At 32.6% G+C, this 13769-nt stretch overlaps 1 protein-coding gene across 3 annotated transcripts in view; it reads left to right on the top strand.

Moving 5' to 3' along the window:
* LOC114336065 (spastin) overlaps nt 1-13769 on the top strand; it is a 67438-nt gene that overhangs the window by 39600 nt on the left and 14069 nt on the right. For all 3 annotated transcript variants that reach the window (XM_028286384.2, XM_028286383.2, XM_028286382.2), the window contains 3 exons: nt 1874-2169; nt 8815-9054; nt 13379-13628. In XM_028286384.2, the coding sequence (XP_028142185.1) occupies nt 1874-2169; nt 8815-9054; nt 13379-13628 (786 nt within the window). The remainder of the gene's footprint in view (nt 1-1873; nt 2170-8814; nt 9055-13378; nt 13629-13769) is intronic.

Genomic DNA, 13769 nt, shown 5'->3' with positions numbered 1-13769 from the left:
ATTTTTCCTTCGTAAAAATGTATCTACCTCTTTTCCGTGCTTTATTTGCCAGGATTGTAAATGATTCTTTTAATCTTTCCTTATCGCTTCATATAAGAACTATGCCATCTACCTATGCTACTATTTGGGTTGAGCAATGTGCTATAGTTCCTTTAATCTCTCTGGCCTCAACTGTTCCTTCTACCGCTATGTTGAATCGTGTGTTTGACAGGGAAGCGCCTTGTCACACCCCTGTTTCTATTGCAATTGTATTTGTGCTACTTTCTTCTGTTTAGGTTTTCATTTCATTGAATAATTTATTTTTCCCCAATTCAGTCAAAGGTTTATCTGATGTCTGTGACTATATGTTGTGTCTATATGTTGTGTTTGTGGTATTCCTTGATTGCTTGTGTAATTATGCAGTTCGTATTTGTAGAGGATCTGCCTTCTCTAAATCGTTGCTGGCAGTCTCCTGTTTTTTCTTTGCGAATTGAGTGAATTTTTGTATGATAAGGGCTGTTAGAATTTTGTATTTTGTAGTCAGTGAAGATATTCTTCTATAGTTGTTATAGTATGTCACATCATCATTATCAGTCGACAACTCTTTTTCGGTCTGGTCTGTTTATGATCCGTTTCATGCTTTTTTACCCAATGTTTTATTTTTATATACTCCAACGAATTTAAGACCACAAACGGCTTATTGCAGGGATGCTCTACATCTCCGACAATGTTCAAGATATTCCTAGAACAAATATTAAAACCGGGAATTCCAATCCGGGACAACTTCTTATACACGTTAAGTTTCGCAGATGACCAAGTGGTAACGGCTCAAGGTGAAGAAGATCTGTCCTATATGCTCCGAAAATTAGAAGAGGAATACACAAAAAATGGACTGGAAATAAACCTAGAAAAGACCGAAACAACAGAACACGAACCAGTGAGAAACTTGGAAATAGACGATGATAGGGAAATTAACGGCACTGAAAAATTCAAATTCTTGGGATTCATACTCTCAAAGCATGGAACCACCGAACAAGAAGTAACCAGCAGATTAGCACAGACAAGAACATGTATTAAACACATGAACGGGGTATTGTGGGATAGACAGATTGCCAGAAATACAAAGAAGAGAATATATAACACCTTGGTACGTAGTATAATGACCTATGGAGCAGAGAATTGGGTAATAAACAAACGAAACAGGTCCAAAATTGCAGCAACTGAAATGGAGTTCATGAGAATAAGCTGCAGAGTAACAAGAATAAATCGCATTAGAAATGAGGAGATAAAACGAAGAATGTCACTAGAACAAAACATCCTCAGCTACATCGAAGAAAAACGTTTAATCTTTTATGGACATGTGAGAAGAGCATATCGTACAAGGTGGATATCCAAGATTTCGGATTGGAGCCCAGTAGGAAAGAGAAGAAGAGGTAGACCCCGAAGATCATGGGGGGATAAAGTGGACGAGGCAATGGAAAGACGCGACCTCAGAGACGGAGAATGGCAGAACAGAAACGACTGGAGACATGGGTTGAAAGAAGGAAGACGGAGACAGCTGTAAAAATCCTTATATAGATAGTTTTATTTTTAAGGTTGTTATATCATTTTTTACTTGTTCTATGTATCTCAGCCTCGTTCTTCGTCTCGTTTTTTATCCTATTGGCACTTGTTTGCTTATTTTGGCTATGTTATTAGGACTATGTTCAACAATGGACAGATCAGCGCTGATTGATGATAATTAATAGTTGATGATAATTAATAGTATTGGAATTTATGGCGACATTCTTTGTCATTGATGGCACCAGTTAGTAGAAGTTGTAGAGTATTGGTGTTTTTGTTATTGCCTTAAATGTCTCACATTGATTGTCATTTTTTATTTTTGATATCTCAGCTGCCGGTACAAGTAAGCAAGGGCAAAGAGTAAGATCACCATCGCTTCGTGGAGTGGATCCGAAGTTAGCTCATGCCATTCTGGATGAAATAGTGGAAGGAGGACCGGCAATCCAGTGGGAAGACATTGTTGGTCAAGATACTGCCAAACAGGCCCTTCAAGAAATGGTAATCTTGCCTTCTTTACGACCCGAATTATTTACAGGACTGAGAACACCCGCGAGAGGTTTGTTACTGTTTGGACCTCCAGGCAATGGAAAAACGTTGCTCGCTAGAGCGGTAGCTACTGAATGTCAGGTAAGAGCAAATGTTTGAGATTGATATTTTTAATGCGAAATTTTCACTTTTAATAAAATATAATTTATTAAGATAATGTTGCTACAACTTTAAAAAAATTAAAAGTTTAAAATTCAAAAGTTCAATTTTAAAATTTAACTTCAAAATTTATAGTAACTTCACTTAACATACATTTAACCTACACATGATATCTAAGGCGGCGTTCATACTCGGGCGATAGCCGATAAGCGACATTTTATCGTCACGATATATTGCTAAGAAGATTCAAAGAAAACGGACGATAAATCGCCATTCGATGAGAGCACATGAGCGATGAGCACAATTCATTTCGTTAAAATTATGAGCTCAAGTGAGGAAGACGTTGTAGTGGCTTATTGGTTTAAGCATAGAATGAGAAGAAAAAGAAAATACTGGGTACATCCTTATAATCTTATCAACGCGCACCATAGCTCAGCTGTTGTTTCCAGAGAGCTGTATCAACACGAATTATTAAAGTTCAAAGACCTGTATCTTTTATTTCTGATGCAATTTCCCTTCATGTGGTGCTCGTCACTTCTGATTTACTGTAAACAGGAAGGGAATAGTTCCAGATGTTCTGCCGAGTTTTCACTAAATTTATGAAATTAATCACAGAACTGTATTCTTTTCTTCCCGACATGTTAACAATTTAAAATATCGTATGAAACAAATCGCGAGGGCGACCGATATGTAGCACTTCGAACGATATATCACTTGCGATGTGTTGTGCAATCGCGTGGAAGTGAACATTTTTTATCGTCTCTATTTAGATTTTAAGTATTTGTTTGTGCGGATCGCCTATCGCATATCGTTCACGATATATCGCTTATCTTTTATCGCCCGCGTATGAACGCCGCCTTAGTCATTTTCAATTTTATAATTATTAATTACAAATATAGAGGTCGCATCGGACTCTGTTTCCGTGTATACCTCGTCCAATTTACTTACCGTTGTACGTCATCCGCGCCATAGCCTGTGACACGATACCAACACGAAATATCTAGGCGGTAGGTGTGTTCCCCCTTAGAATCATTTTGATTCTAAAAAAGAACACACCCACCGCCTAAATATTTCGTGTTGGTATCGTGTCACAGGCTATAGCGCGGATGACGTGCAACGGTAAGTAAATTGGACGAGGTATAGATGCTTCCTCCATCATCAGTTTTAAAAAATGTCAGTCTAACAGGTGTCGACGTTACAATGTGGTAGTCATATTGTCTTAAAGCACATCAGATGTGAAATTTTAATATATGTAAGGATTTTCACCCTAGATCAGAGACCTAGCCCTGTATTAATTTGCTTTTAATATGTTGTTTGTCAACAATGTACTCTTCTATGAGGCATTTATACCTATAAGATGTAAGTTTTTTCAATCATTATATTTTTATAAAAAATCTCGTAACTTAATGTTCTTTATAGGAAGCTCTGATGATGGCATGTGCTCTGCCGAAAGTACTTAGCTGATATTAATAAATATTTTACACACTATCAGTTTTTTGAGAACATATACCTGTTTGCCGGTTTGACCTAACATTACCTTTTGCCCAAATCCCTTTTTTCTTCATCTCTCTTTAAAAACGGCAAATGTCCTTTGTGATGACTGCGGGAGCAGAACCCATTTGCCAAACTAGACTTATTGTTGATCTTAATACAATACGTTTAGTTTCGATTAGGTATAGGCGACTGAAGGAAGCGTTACAATCGGCAACATTGCTTAGTCCACTATCGTTGTTTAATCGTCGAATGCTGGCGGAGGACGGAGCGACGGATTTAGAATTGGCGAGAATCATGTGCATTAGCGTGGAAAGTGTAACCGTCTGGTACTCGACTGTGCGCATTGCTGCCATTTATAGGCCGTATATCTAATTCAAAACTAAACATAGTGTATGCCTGTCACGCATTGTAATGAGTAATAATAAACACTACCTCTAAAGTAGAAGCCAATGTTAGAATGCAGTGCAGGTAGCATAGGGCAATGTATTTCTTACCGGAGAACGGCCCACCACGTTGCCGGTTTGCCTCGAGCGGTGCATTAGCACTGGCATAGCATTGGAATATACGCGCACACAATTGCCTACTAGGGGAATGCAATTAGAACGAAAACATGCATTGTTTCGGAAAAATTCAAACAAGCTTATATTTTTCTAACTTTTTTTGTTAGTTTATATACATGTTAAAGTAAAAAGTTCTACTCGCAGATTTGGCCGCTAATTGTTTCTTAATTGTTTAAACAATAACAATTGTTTTGTATAAATAATTTTGAAAATATCGATAAATTCATTATTTTACTTTGATCAAATATGTTTCTATTTTGGTTTTGATTATGCTGAATCCGAATATGGCATTGCAATTTGAAAATTCTTATACAGAAGCTCTTATACAGTGTGTCTGCGTAGCTAGGAACCACATGGAAAACTTTTTTATTATCAATTTTACGAAAAAAAGTTATTCCTAATAAAATGCTCTGGATGGTCAAAAATCTAAAACTCAACCATCAGATATCAAATTTTATCAATTTTATACGAGTTATGTCAAAAGTATGAATTTCGTTAAAGAGTAAAGTACCTTTATATTCCAGAATATCAAAAAATGCTATTATGAAAAGTTGTTTGAAATTAGAAACTATATCTAAATATACAATTACATCATTCTAATCAATTTAAAAAATTTCAATTTTTTCTCAAATTACGGATACTCATCATCATTTTATTACATTTATGATAACTATTTTATTATCATCACTTTTATGAAAAAAAGTTATTCTTCATAAAATGCTCTCCCTGGTCTAAAATCTAAGATACAATCATCAGATGTCAAACTTTTTAAATTTTATACGAGGTATATAAAAAATATGAATTTTTCTTAAGTTAAGTGCCTTTATTATTCAGAATACCGGGTGTCCACTTATATTTTCCCCCATTTTAACTGCCTATAACTTCTAAACGGCTCAAGATACAAATATGCGGTTTTCGTTGAAATGTTTTATTTTAGTAAAAGTTTTGTCTGAATGGATTGAATTTTTTATGTCGCTTTCAAATACGAAAAAAAATAGCGGATTTTTGAAAAAACATTGTTGACTTTTTTTTTAACGCAACACCCAGTATATTTTTTTGTAAATTGAAAGAAAGATCATTCACCTAAGAGTAATTAATTTTTAAAATGAGAGGTGCAACGTGGATATCATATACCTAAATAACATTACTAAGCAAATTGACATTATGTTATTCGATTTCCACATTGCATCTCTCATTTTAAAAATTAATTGCTCACTCATTTGACAACCGATTTTAAAAAAATTTATATCGCTGGATAGGTAAATGACCGTTTTTTCAAGTTTTTAGGTAAATTACCATTTTTATATCGCTTTTAAATAAAAAATGGCGGATTTTTGAAAAAAAAAACGTTGTTGACTTTTTTTATTAAAACACCCAGTATATTTTTTTGTAACTTGAAAGAACGATCATTAACCTATCCAGCGATATAAATCTTTTTTAAATCGGTTGTTAAATGACTGAGCAATTAATTTTTAAAATAAGAGATGCAATGTGGAAATCACATAACATAATATCAATTTGCTTAGTTATATTATTTAGGTATGTGATATCCACGTTGCACCTCTCATTTTAAAAATTAATTACTCAGTGATTTGACAACCGATTTTGAAAAACTTTATATCGCTGGATAGATGAATGGCCTTTCTTTCAATTTACAAAAAAATATACTGGGTGTTCCATTAAAAAAAGTCTTCAACGTTTTTTTTCAAAAATCCGCCATTTTTTTTCGTATTTGAAAGTGATTAAAAAAATTCAATCCATTCAGGCAAAACTTTTGCTTAAATAAAACATTTCAGCGAAAACCGCATATTTCTATCTTGAGCCGTTTAGAAGTTATAGGCAGTTAAAACGGGGGAAAATATAAGTGGACACCCGGTATTTTAATTAGAAGGATGTAATTGAACACTAAAACAATGTTTTTAATTCCAAACAACTTTTCTTAATAACAATTTTCGATATTGTGAAATGTAAAGGTGCTTTACTCTTGAGTGAAATTCATATTTTTTGACATACTTCGTATAAAATTAATTAAATTTGATATTTGATGATTTCATCTTAGATTATATACGATGCAGAGTATTTTATAAACAATAACATTTTTTCGTAAAACTGATAATAAAAAAGTTATCAATAGGTTCCAAGTTCGCAGACATACTGTATAAGAGCTAAAAAAATTTTTTTGCCGAACATTTATTATTGTTGAAGCTTATTATTAAATGTATTTTAGGTAAATTTTACAAAAAAAAGTTTTGATCACTTTGTATAAACATTTTTTTAGCTGGTAATTTTCGGTTTTTGTATTACATTTTTGTTATCTTTCTTAATTTTCTTAAAAAGAAATAGTTTATTTCATTAAGTAAAATAATTTAGTGCATTTTAAAGATTACATCCTAAGCTTTAAAAAAGCACTTATAAAACTGTAATAGATCTGTTCAAACTTGAGTAATACCGTCTTAAAGTGGTGGGAATTCTATAAAACTACGAAGATTTCAAAAATTACAATATTTGAGACGTCATATCATTTGAATTAAATTTTTGAGATTTTTTTTAATAAAACATCATTTAGTAAGATGCTTAAAAGGTAAGTTGTGCAAAATTGAGAGTTTCATAAGAAACATTGTATTAGTTACACATTTTTAAATAAAATTCATGTAAGGCTCACTTTACGCCCACACTGTACTTATGCCCATACATTTTATTTCTTTCTATTATAACCATAAGATAGCCGAATTATTCTTCTTTCATGTTCAATTTGTAAAATTTTATTTGATCAATTAGTTAAAGAATTACATTAAAATAACTCAATCGTGCACTTCGCCGTACGTTAGTTTACAGTGCACGAATGTTTGTGAGAAGGGACTTTAGCGTTATAAATAAAAAATTATAGAAGATACAGATTTAATTTTAGAAAATTCTTTATATAATGTTTTTTTTGTAAAATTTTCTGAATTTTTCAATGGTCAAGTCAGTTTTTTTCTAAAATTGATATTTTCGGAGTTAATTTCTTAGTTCATTTGTTTAATAAAAAATGAAGCACCCACTTCTCGAGTAGAACTTTTTGATATGTTGTTTATTAAACATTTCTTAATGAAATTACAAAAAGTTCTATTTTGTTTGATTTTTTCCGAAGTGAAAATCTATATGCACTCCCCTGTACGGTTGTATACACGCACCCAAGGTTCATAAATAGACAGGTTGCATGGTAACTTTCCACCAATCAGCGTCGAGAATCTAATGGCGGGAGTGACGTCACCCAGAATGCTGCATACAAATTCATTCACTTCACTCATTGAAATGAACTCGGAAAGTAGGAATGTATTGAAAATGTGTATATTTAAAAAAAATACGTTCGGATTTTTAATGACTATTTATTTCATATATTCTTTAAAAAATGTGGTAGATACCTGCAGAGTTACAAAAATCATAGAATATAATTGCAATTAAATATATGCAGTAGAATAGCATTACTACTTAATTAAAGCAGAAGGAGATTCTTTCTTGTGTATATATGGGACTAAATCATTCAAATATCCTAGGTATATTAATAATGGGTTCAATACAGTTTGCTTTTTTAAATGATTTTGAGTAGGTATATAATAATTTTGAATTGGGGATAATGCATGTAGTACATTATTATAAATTCCTCCTAACATGTAAACCATGGTGAAAAAGAGATTAAACTAAAGATTTATGTATCAAAATTAGTAGTTTTTCCCTTAAGTTTAACATAAGAGCATCTGATTACGTTAGGTACTGGATTATAATATGTATCTAAAACTATTAAAACATTATGATTCCATTCAATAGGTACCTGTGAAGTTTTACATTAACAGTAAATTATAAAAAATACAATTTCAGTGCAATAAAGGGAATTTTCCCCATTTTATATATTCATTTAGTTTATAATTGTTTATTCAAACGATCTTCAGATGGCTGCAATATTGGTTATAATTTTATATGAAACAATTACATATAATAGTTCAATAAGTCTAAGCAGATTGCAACCTACACAGATGATGTAAACTTGATGTGAAGAACCGCAAGAGACATTACAGAACTGTAATGTCTCTATACAAGAATGTTCTTTACTATACAATACAGCAGAAAGAAATAGGTACTTAATACAACCACATTAAAATGTATCTTAACACTTGTAAAAGAGTTTTGGGTTTAAGTTATTATACTAAAAACACTTAATGATATCTATAGATACATTATATCTCAAGATATAAACACAAATTAAAACACTAACGATATTTAATAACAAAATATAGCCTCCAAACCACGTATCCTATTATGTTTACAAACAATTCGTAAAATTGATCGTCTGGGTGACGTCACGATGACAATATTTCATTTGTCAATGTCAAAGTTACCATACAACCTATGGTATAGGGACCTTGACACGCACCTACCACTGTGCCGACATGAACGGCATCCATGCGCGCCGTAAGACTAACACTGCATACTAACTCTGGCTTTTACTATAGTCTTTTAACTTGCTCCGTCTGATCGGTAAAATACGCATTTAAAACACATTTCTTGTATAATTTATGCATTGGATTTGTTTTAGGCCACATTTTTCTCAATTAGTGCAGCGAGTTTGACATCAAAGTACGTCGGAGATGGAGAAAAAATGGTGCGGGCGTTATTTGCGATAGCTAGAGAACTCCAGCCTTCCATTATTTTTATAGATGAAGTAGATTCTTTGTTATCGGAAAGATCAAATAATGAACATGAAGCTAGTAGGAGATTGAAAACGGAATTTCTGGTGGAGTTTGATGGGCTACCTAGTAATCCAGAAAGTGAAAAGGTACGTAGTGGTAATCATATTTAACAACAGCTTTATTTCAGTTATGCTAAATCGGGATAGTTCCCGGCAGTTGGCTGGACACCATTAAATTAAAAAACTTTAATGTTGAAGTAAAAAACTTCCGTGCTTGAACAATCTAAAAATTATAAAAGATCTAAAGAAATGGATTCTTTAATAAATCCTAAGCAATTGAAATAAATTATTATGAAAAAACTGTGTTAAAACTTTGTACTTGATTGGTTTCAGTAGAATCAGAATCAAACTCTGCATTCAAGCCCATCACTGTTTTCAAATTCATCAAATCTATTTAGTACAGCCTGTACTGGTGTCTTAGCTAAAATTGGTGCATTCACAAATATTTTTGGCATTAAAATTAACCACAATTTTTTTCTAAGCATTATCCTGTAAATGTAATGTTGAGATAATAATAATATCACAACATAACAATAGGACACACCTAAAGAACGTCTTAATAAAGAGACGTATTACCATCGGATGCTGGTTGCAAGAAAATCTGAGGCTATTTATTACCTGTAATAAAAGTGGAAGTTTAAATACTATAATGCAAAAAGAGATTTTACAATCTTTTATTTATTGTAGAGAAAATACAAAATGGAGCACAACAAAACTAGCAAATGAAGAGAAAAGAACATACATATAAACAAACAATACAAAACTAGGAGATAGAGAGCAACATACATATACAGTGTGTCCACAGTTGGAGTGTCCAAGAGGAAAAACTTTTTTATTTTCAATTTTAGCGAAAAATGTTTACCGATAAATCGAAATAAAATTCAAGTTTTTCAAAACCTGCTCAATTTTGTAGCCAATTTTATGTAAATACCTGTACATTTTTGCACTAAGTTCGAAATCGTAACAATACATAATCTAGTGTTGCTAAGCTACAATGTAACTAAGTAATTGTCAACTCCGATAAATAATTTGCGAATTGTCATTTTTTTTCGACAATGTTAAGCGTTCAACAAAGAATTTATCTTGTGAACTGTCATTCTTGATAAATATTTTGCTTGTTCTAAAACCCTATAAAAAGAAAACAGTAAATTTTAATATCAATAACAAAACAATAATAGAGGAAAATAGGAAAACTAATAGTAAATAAAACAACAACTATTCGACGTAGCCTCCCCCAACTTCAAAACATCTCTACACCTTATTTTTAATTCTTTATAAGCGTGTATTAGCATGCCTGAGGTGATTCCTCTGACGGCATTAATGATTGCTTGTTTCAAATCTTCAATATTTACAAGATAAATTCTTTGTTGGATGCCTAACATTGTCTTGTCGAAAAATAATGACAATTCGCAAATTATTTATCGGAGTTGACAACTACTAAGCGACATTGGAGCTTAGCAACACTAGATTATTGTTACGATTTCGAACTTAGTGCAAAAATTTATAGGGATGTACATAAAATTGGCTACAAAATTAAGCAGGTTTTGAAAAACTTGAAGTAAACAAAATGGATGCAACACTAGTTGACCAAGAGAAACAAACTATTAACTACAGAGTACTTACAAGTAAAATAAGTCTTTCAAAATGTCTGCGTCTTCTTCTTACTTGACACTGTTGACGTAAGATTCCTTGACGGAATCTTTGAGGATGCGAAACAAAGAGAGTGCTTTTTAAAGAACACTTTCTTCTGAAGAACACTTTAGTCCTTGACGGATTCACTTGTTACACTGTTGAATGGAGATGGCAACAGCGCGGGGGCCAACGGAGTGTCGCAAGCTAACTGTTGACTGTCTGAGCTGAGATGGCACTTAAGAGGCGCAAACGGAATGTTGCTTGGCTCCAGATTAGAAACACACTCTGACTTCTTAGAGAAGACGACAATAGCGCGAGGGTGCTCTGGAGTCTGGATCATGCAACTTGCATGTTGACCGTCTGAGATGACGCTGAGCACTGCGCACTGCCTAAAAAGTGTGGGTTTCCCACGTACACGGAGGGTGAAAGCGGGTGGTTATTAAAGTCGTGAAGATGAAGACCTTGCGAAAACATGTGTTTTTAGGCACATCACATTAAAACTATTCTTCTTCTCATAGGCATCTTTCAGTGCGTCACAGTCTTTCGATTTCTTTCTAACGCATTAAGTTGGAAGTGACAGAAAAAAATGTACGTCCGTGATTAAAATCATTTACAACATTTATTCTAGTTGTTGATAGATGGCGCTATAAACGAACAAAAATTATTTTTATGTATTATCTATACGACTATAATCTGTACAATTTATGATACTATACAAATCAAAGAACACACCTTTTTATAAATGAAATAAACACAATTGATTTGTTTTTATACCAAATTACGATTACGATTCTGACAACTGTCAGCTTTAACTAAAATGTCATGCTATGATATGATTCTCTACATTTTTAAAATCATATATTACATCGTTAATGACACACTGAAAGACAGAAGAACTTTAAATTATAGTCGTATAGATATGTAATAGGTAAATAATCGGTAAATCGGTGAACTTAAATCTTTTTTTTTTTCGATTATAGCGCCATCTATCAACAACTGGAATAACTGTTATAAATGTGTATGTATCACGGACGTGCCTTTTTTCTGTCACCTGCGTCAAAGCCTATGAGAAGAACACTATTGTCCTTACATATTTACACTGTTGCCAGTGTTACATTTCAAAGATTGACTTAAATTTGTCTGAATTAAAATATTTCAATCGTTTTTAAGATGTTCGAATAATTATTCGAACATGTAATTTTTATTACACAATTACACATACAAATATAAACAAACTAATATTTAATAAAAACTAATCTCATTCCAATTTACAGTTGAGTCCAGAGTTCTTTACCCGTGCGTCATCATTTAAAGCATACGAAATAATTCTGAAATTTACTAAACGCAATTGCAAGTGACAGGAAGTGGCTCCGATCGCGGGTTGTATTATTAAATTTGACGTTATCAAATAAATAGAATGTCAAATGTAAGTTTTGCTTTAAAATGTTGGTGCAGAATTACAGCTACATTTAAAGTAGTTTAATAAATTATTTTAATACATTTAGTAATTAATAAATAAATAAACAATTTATAAAAAAATTCAATAACATTTTCTTTTCGTCGTTTTATTTACTTTGGTGGAAACATAAACACATACATTCCTTAACTGTGTGAATGAGGTTAGCTTTGTATGTTGTAAAAATTAATTGCAAAATAAAATGATATAGTTACCATAAAATTTCAAACTCCAATATAAAATTAATTGTGAAAACAACTGTTTGTGTAATATCAAAAACTTCAAAATGCAAAAATTCGACAAAAAAACAACAAAAGATTCAACAGATTGACGAGCACAAAAGAAACGTCACAAATTGTAATACTTAAAATCTGAACACATCCCCAATCGTCTTCGTTATACCTTTCTCTTTTCAATGTACTGATTCTAAAGGTTTCATAAAAATAACATGTGTTTTTACTTAATAACAGGCAGTAGTTGGTTTGTCATTAGTTTCATGCGTGGAAGAGAATGATGCTAGATAAAAAGTATGTACGCACGGGTAAAGAATCGTGGACTCAAGTGTAGTTTGTTGCTGGTTTTATATTTTTCAATGAGAAAATTTTCTCCTCTTTAGTAACATTCACAGAATGACTTCTTTTCGCTGCAGACGTATTTAATAACTAACTATTCTAATTGGGAAATAAGCCACAATTTAACTTGAAAAATAATTTTATTAACGTTTCGACTTCCGCTTTGACAGCGATGTCGGAAGTAGAAGTCGAAACGTTAATAAAATTATTTTTCAAGTTAAATTGTGGCTTATTTCCCAATTAGAATAGTTAATCACAAAAATGCCACAAAGAAATAGCTTCAGAACAATGTGTAACAACTAACTTTGCCAACAACAACTTACACACAATTAAGATACAAAAGATATAAAATTATATCTACATATATGTACATATTATGTACATGTAAGATACAAAAATATTAAGTTATTTCGACAAAAACCCGGCAACATTGACGCAAACACGATTACCATTACCAACCTACCAATTTAAACACTAAAATTTACTTTTACGAATGAAAAGAGCTGTAAGTATATGGAACCGGGTGTGACACTAAAGTGTACTTCAGTCTACATTAGTTAAAGTGTACTTTAGGCTGTCATTATGAAATTGGGCGTAACTTAGATAACGAAGTTGCAGAAAAAAATGGAGAGTTCACATAACATCTTGTTTTTGCTCTCCTGAAAATTTTGCGATTTCAGGGTTATGGAACTAATGAAGTCGGGGTGCGAAATGTACTTTTCATTGAATTACATAATTTCCCCATTTGCAGGTGCTCGTGATGGCAGCAACAAACAGACCGCAAGAATTAGACGAAGCCGCCCTTCGACGCTTTCCGAAGAGGGTTTATGTGAGCTTACCCAATTTAGAAACAAGAGCTAAGCTGCTCAAGAAATTATTGGCAAAACAGGGTTGTACGTTAACGCAACAAGAATTAAAGAGGTTGGCGACATTGACTGAAGGTTACTCCGGTAGTGATCTGACTGCTCTTGCCAAAGATGCTGCCCTCGGTCCCATTAGAGGTAAGTTTATAAAAATAAAAATTATAGGAAAAAATAGGCGAAACCTAAGAGACTCCATTTCCAAATAAATAATATTTAAAAATAAAAATCTAAAAGATGTCTTAGGTCGGAAAAAAAATTCTAAATTTCACCTATACATTC

The sequence above is a fragment of the Diabrotica virgifera genome, chromosome 2, assembly GCF_917563875.1.
Source record: "Diabrotica virgifera virgifera chromosome 2, PGI_DIABVI_V3a".
Lineage (NCBI taxonomy): Eukaryota > Metazoa > Arthropoda > Insecta > Coleoptera > Chrysomelidae > Diabrotica > Diabrotica virgifera.
This window is presented reverse-complemented; position numbering and strand designations above follow the sequence as displayed.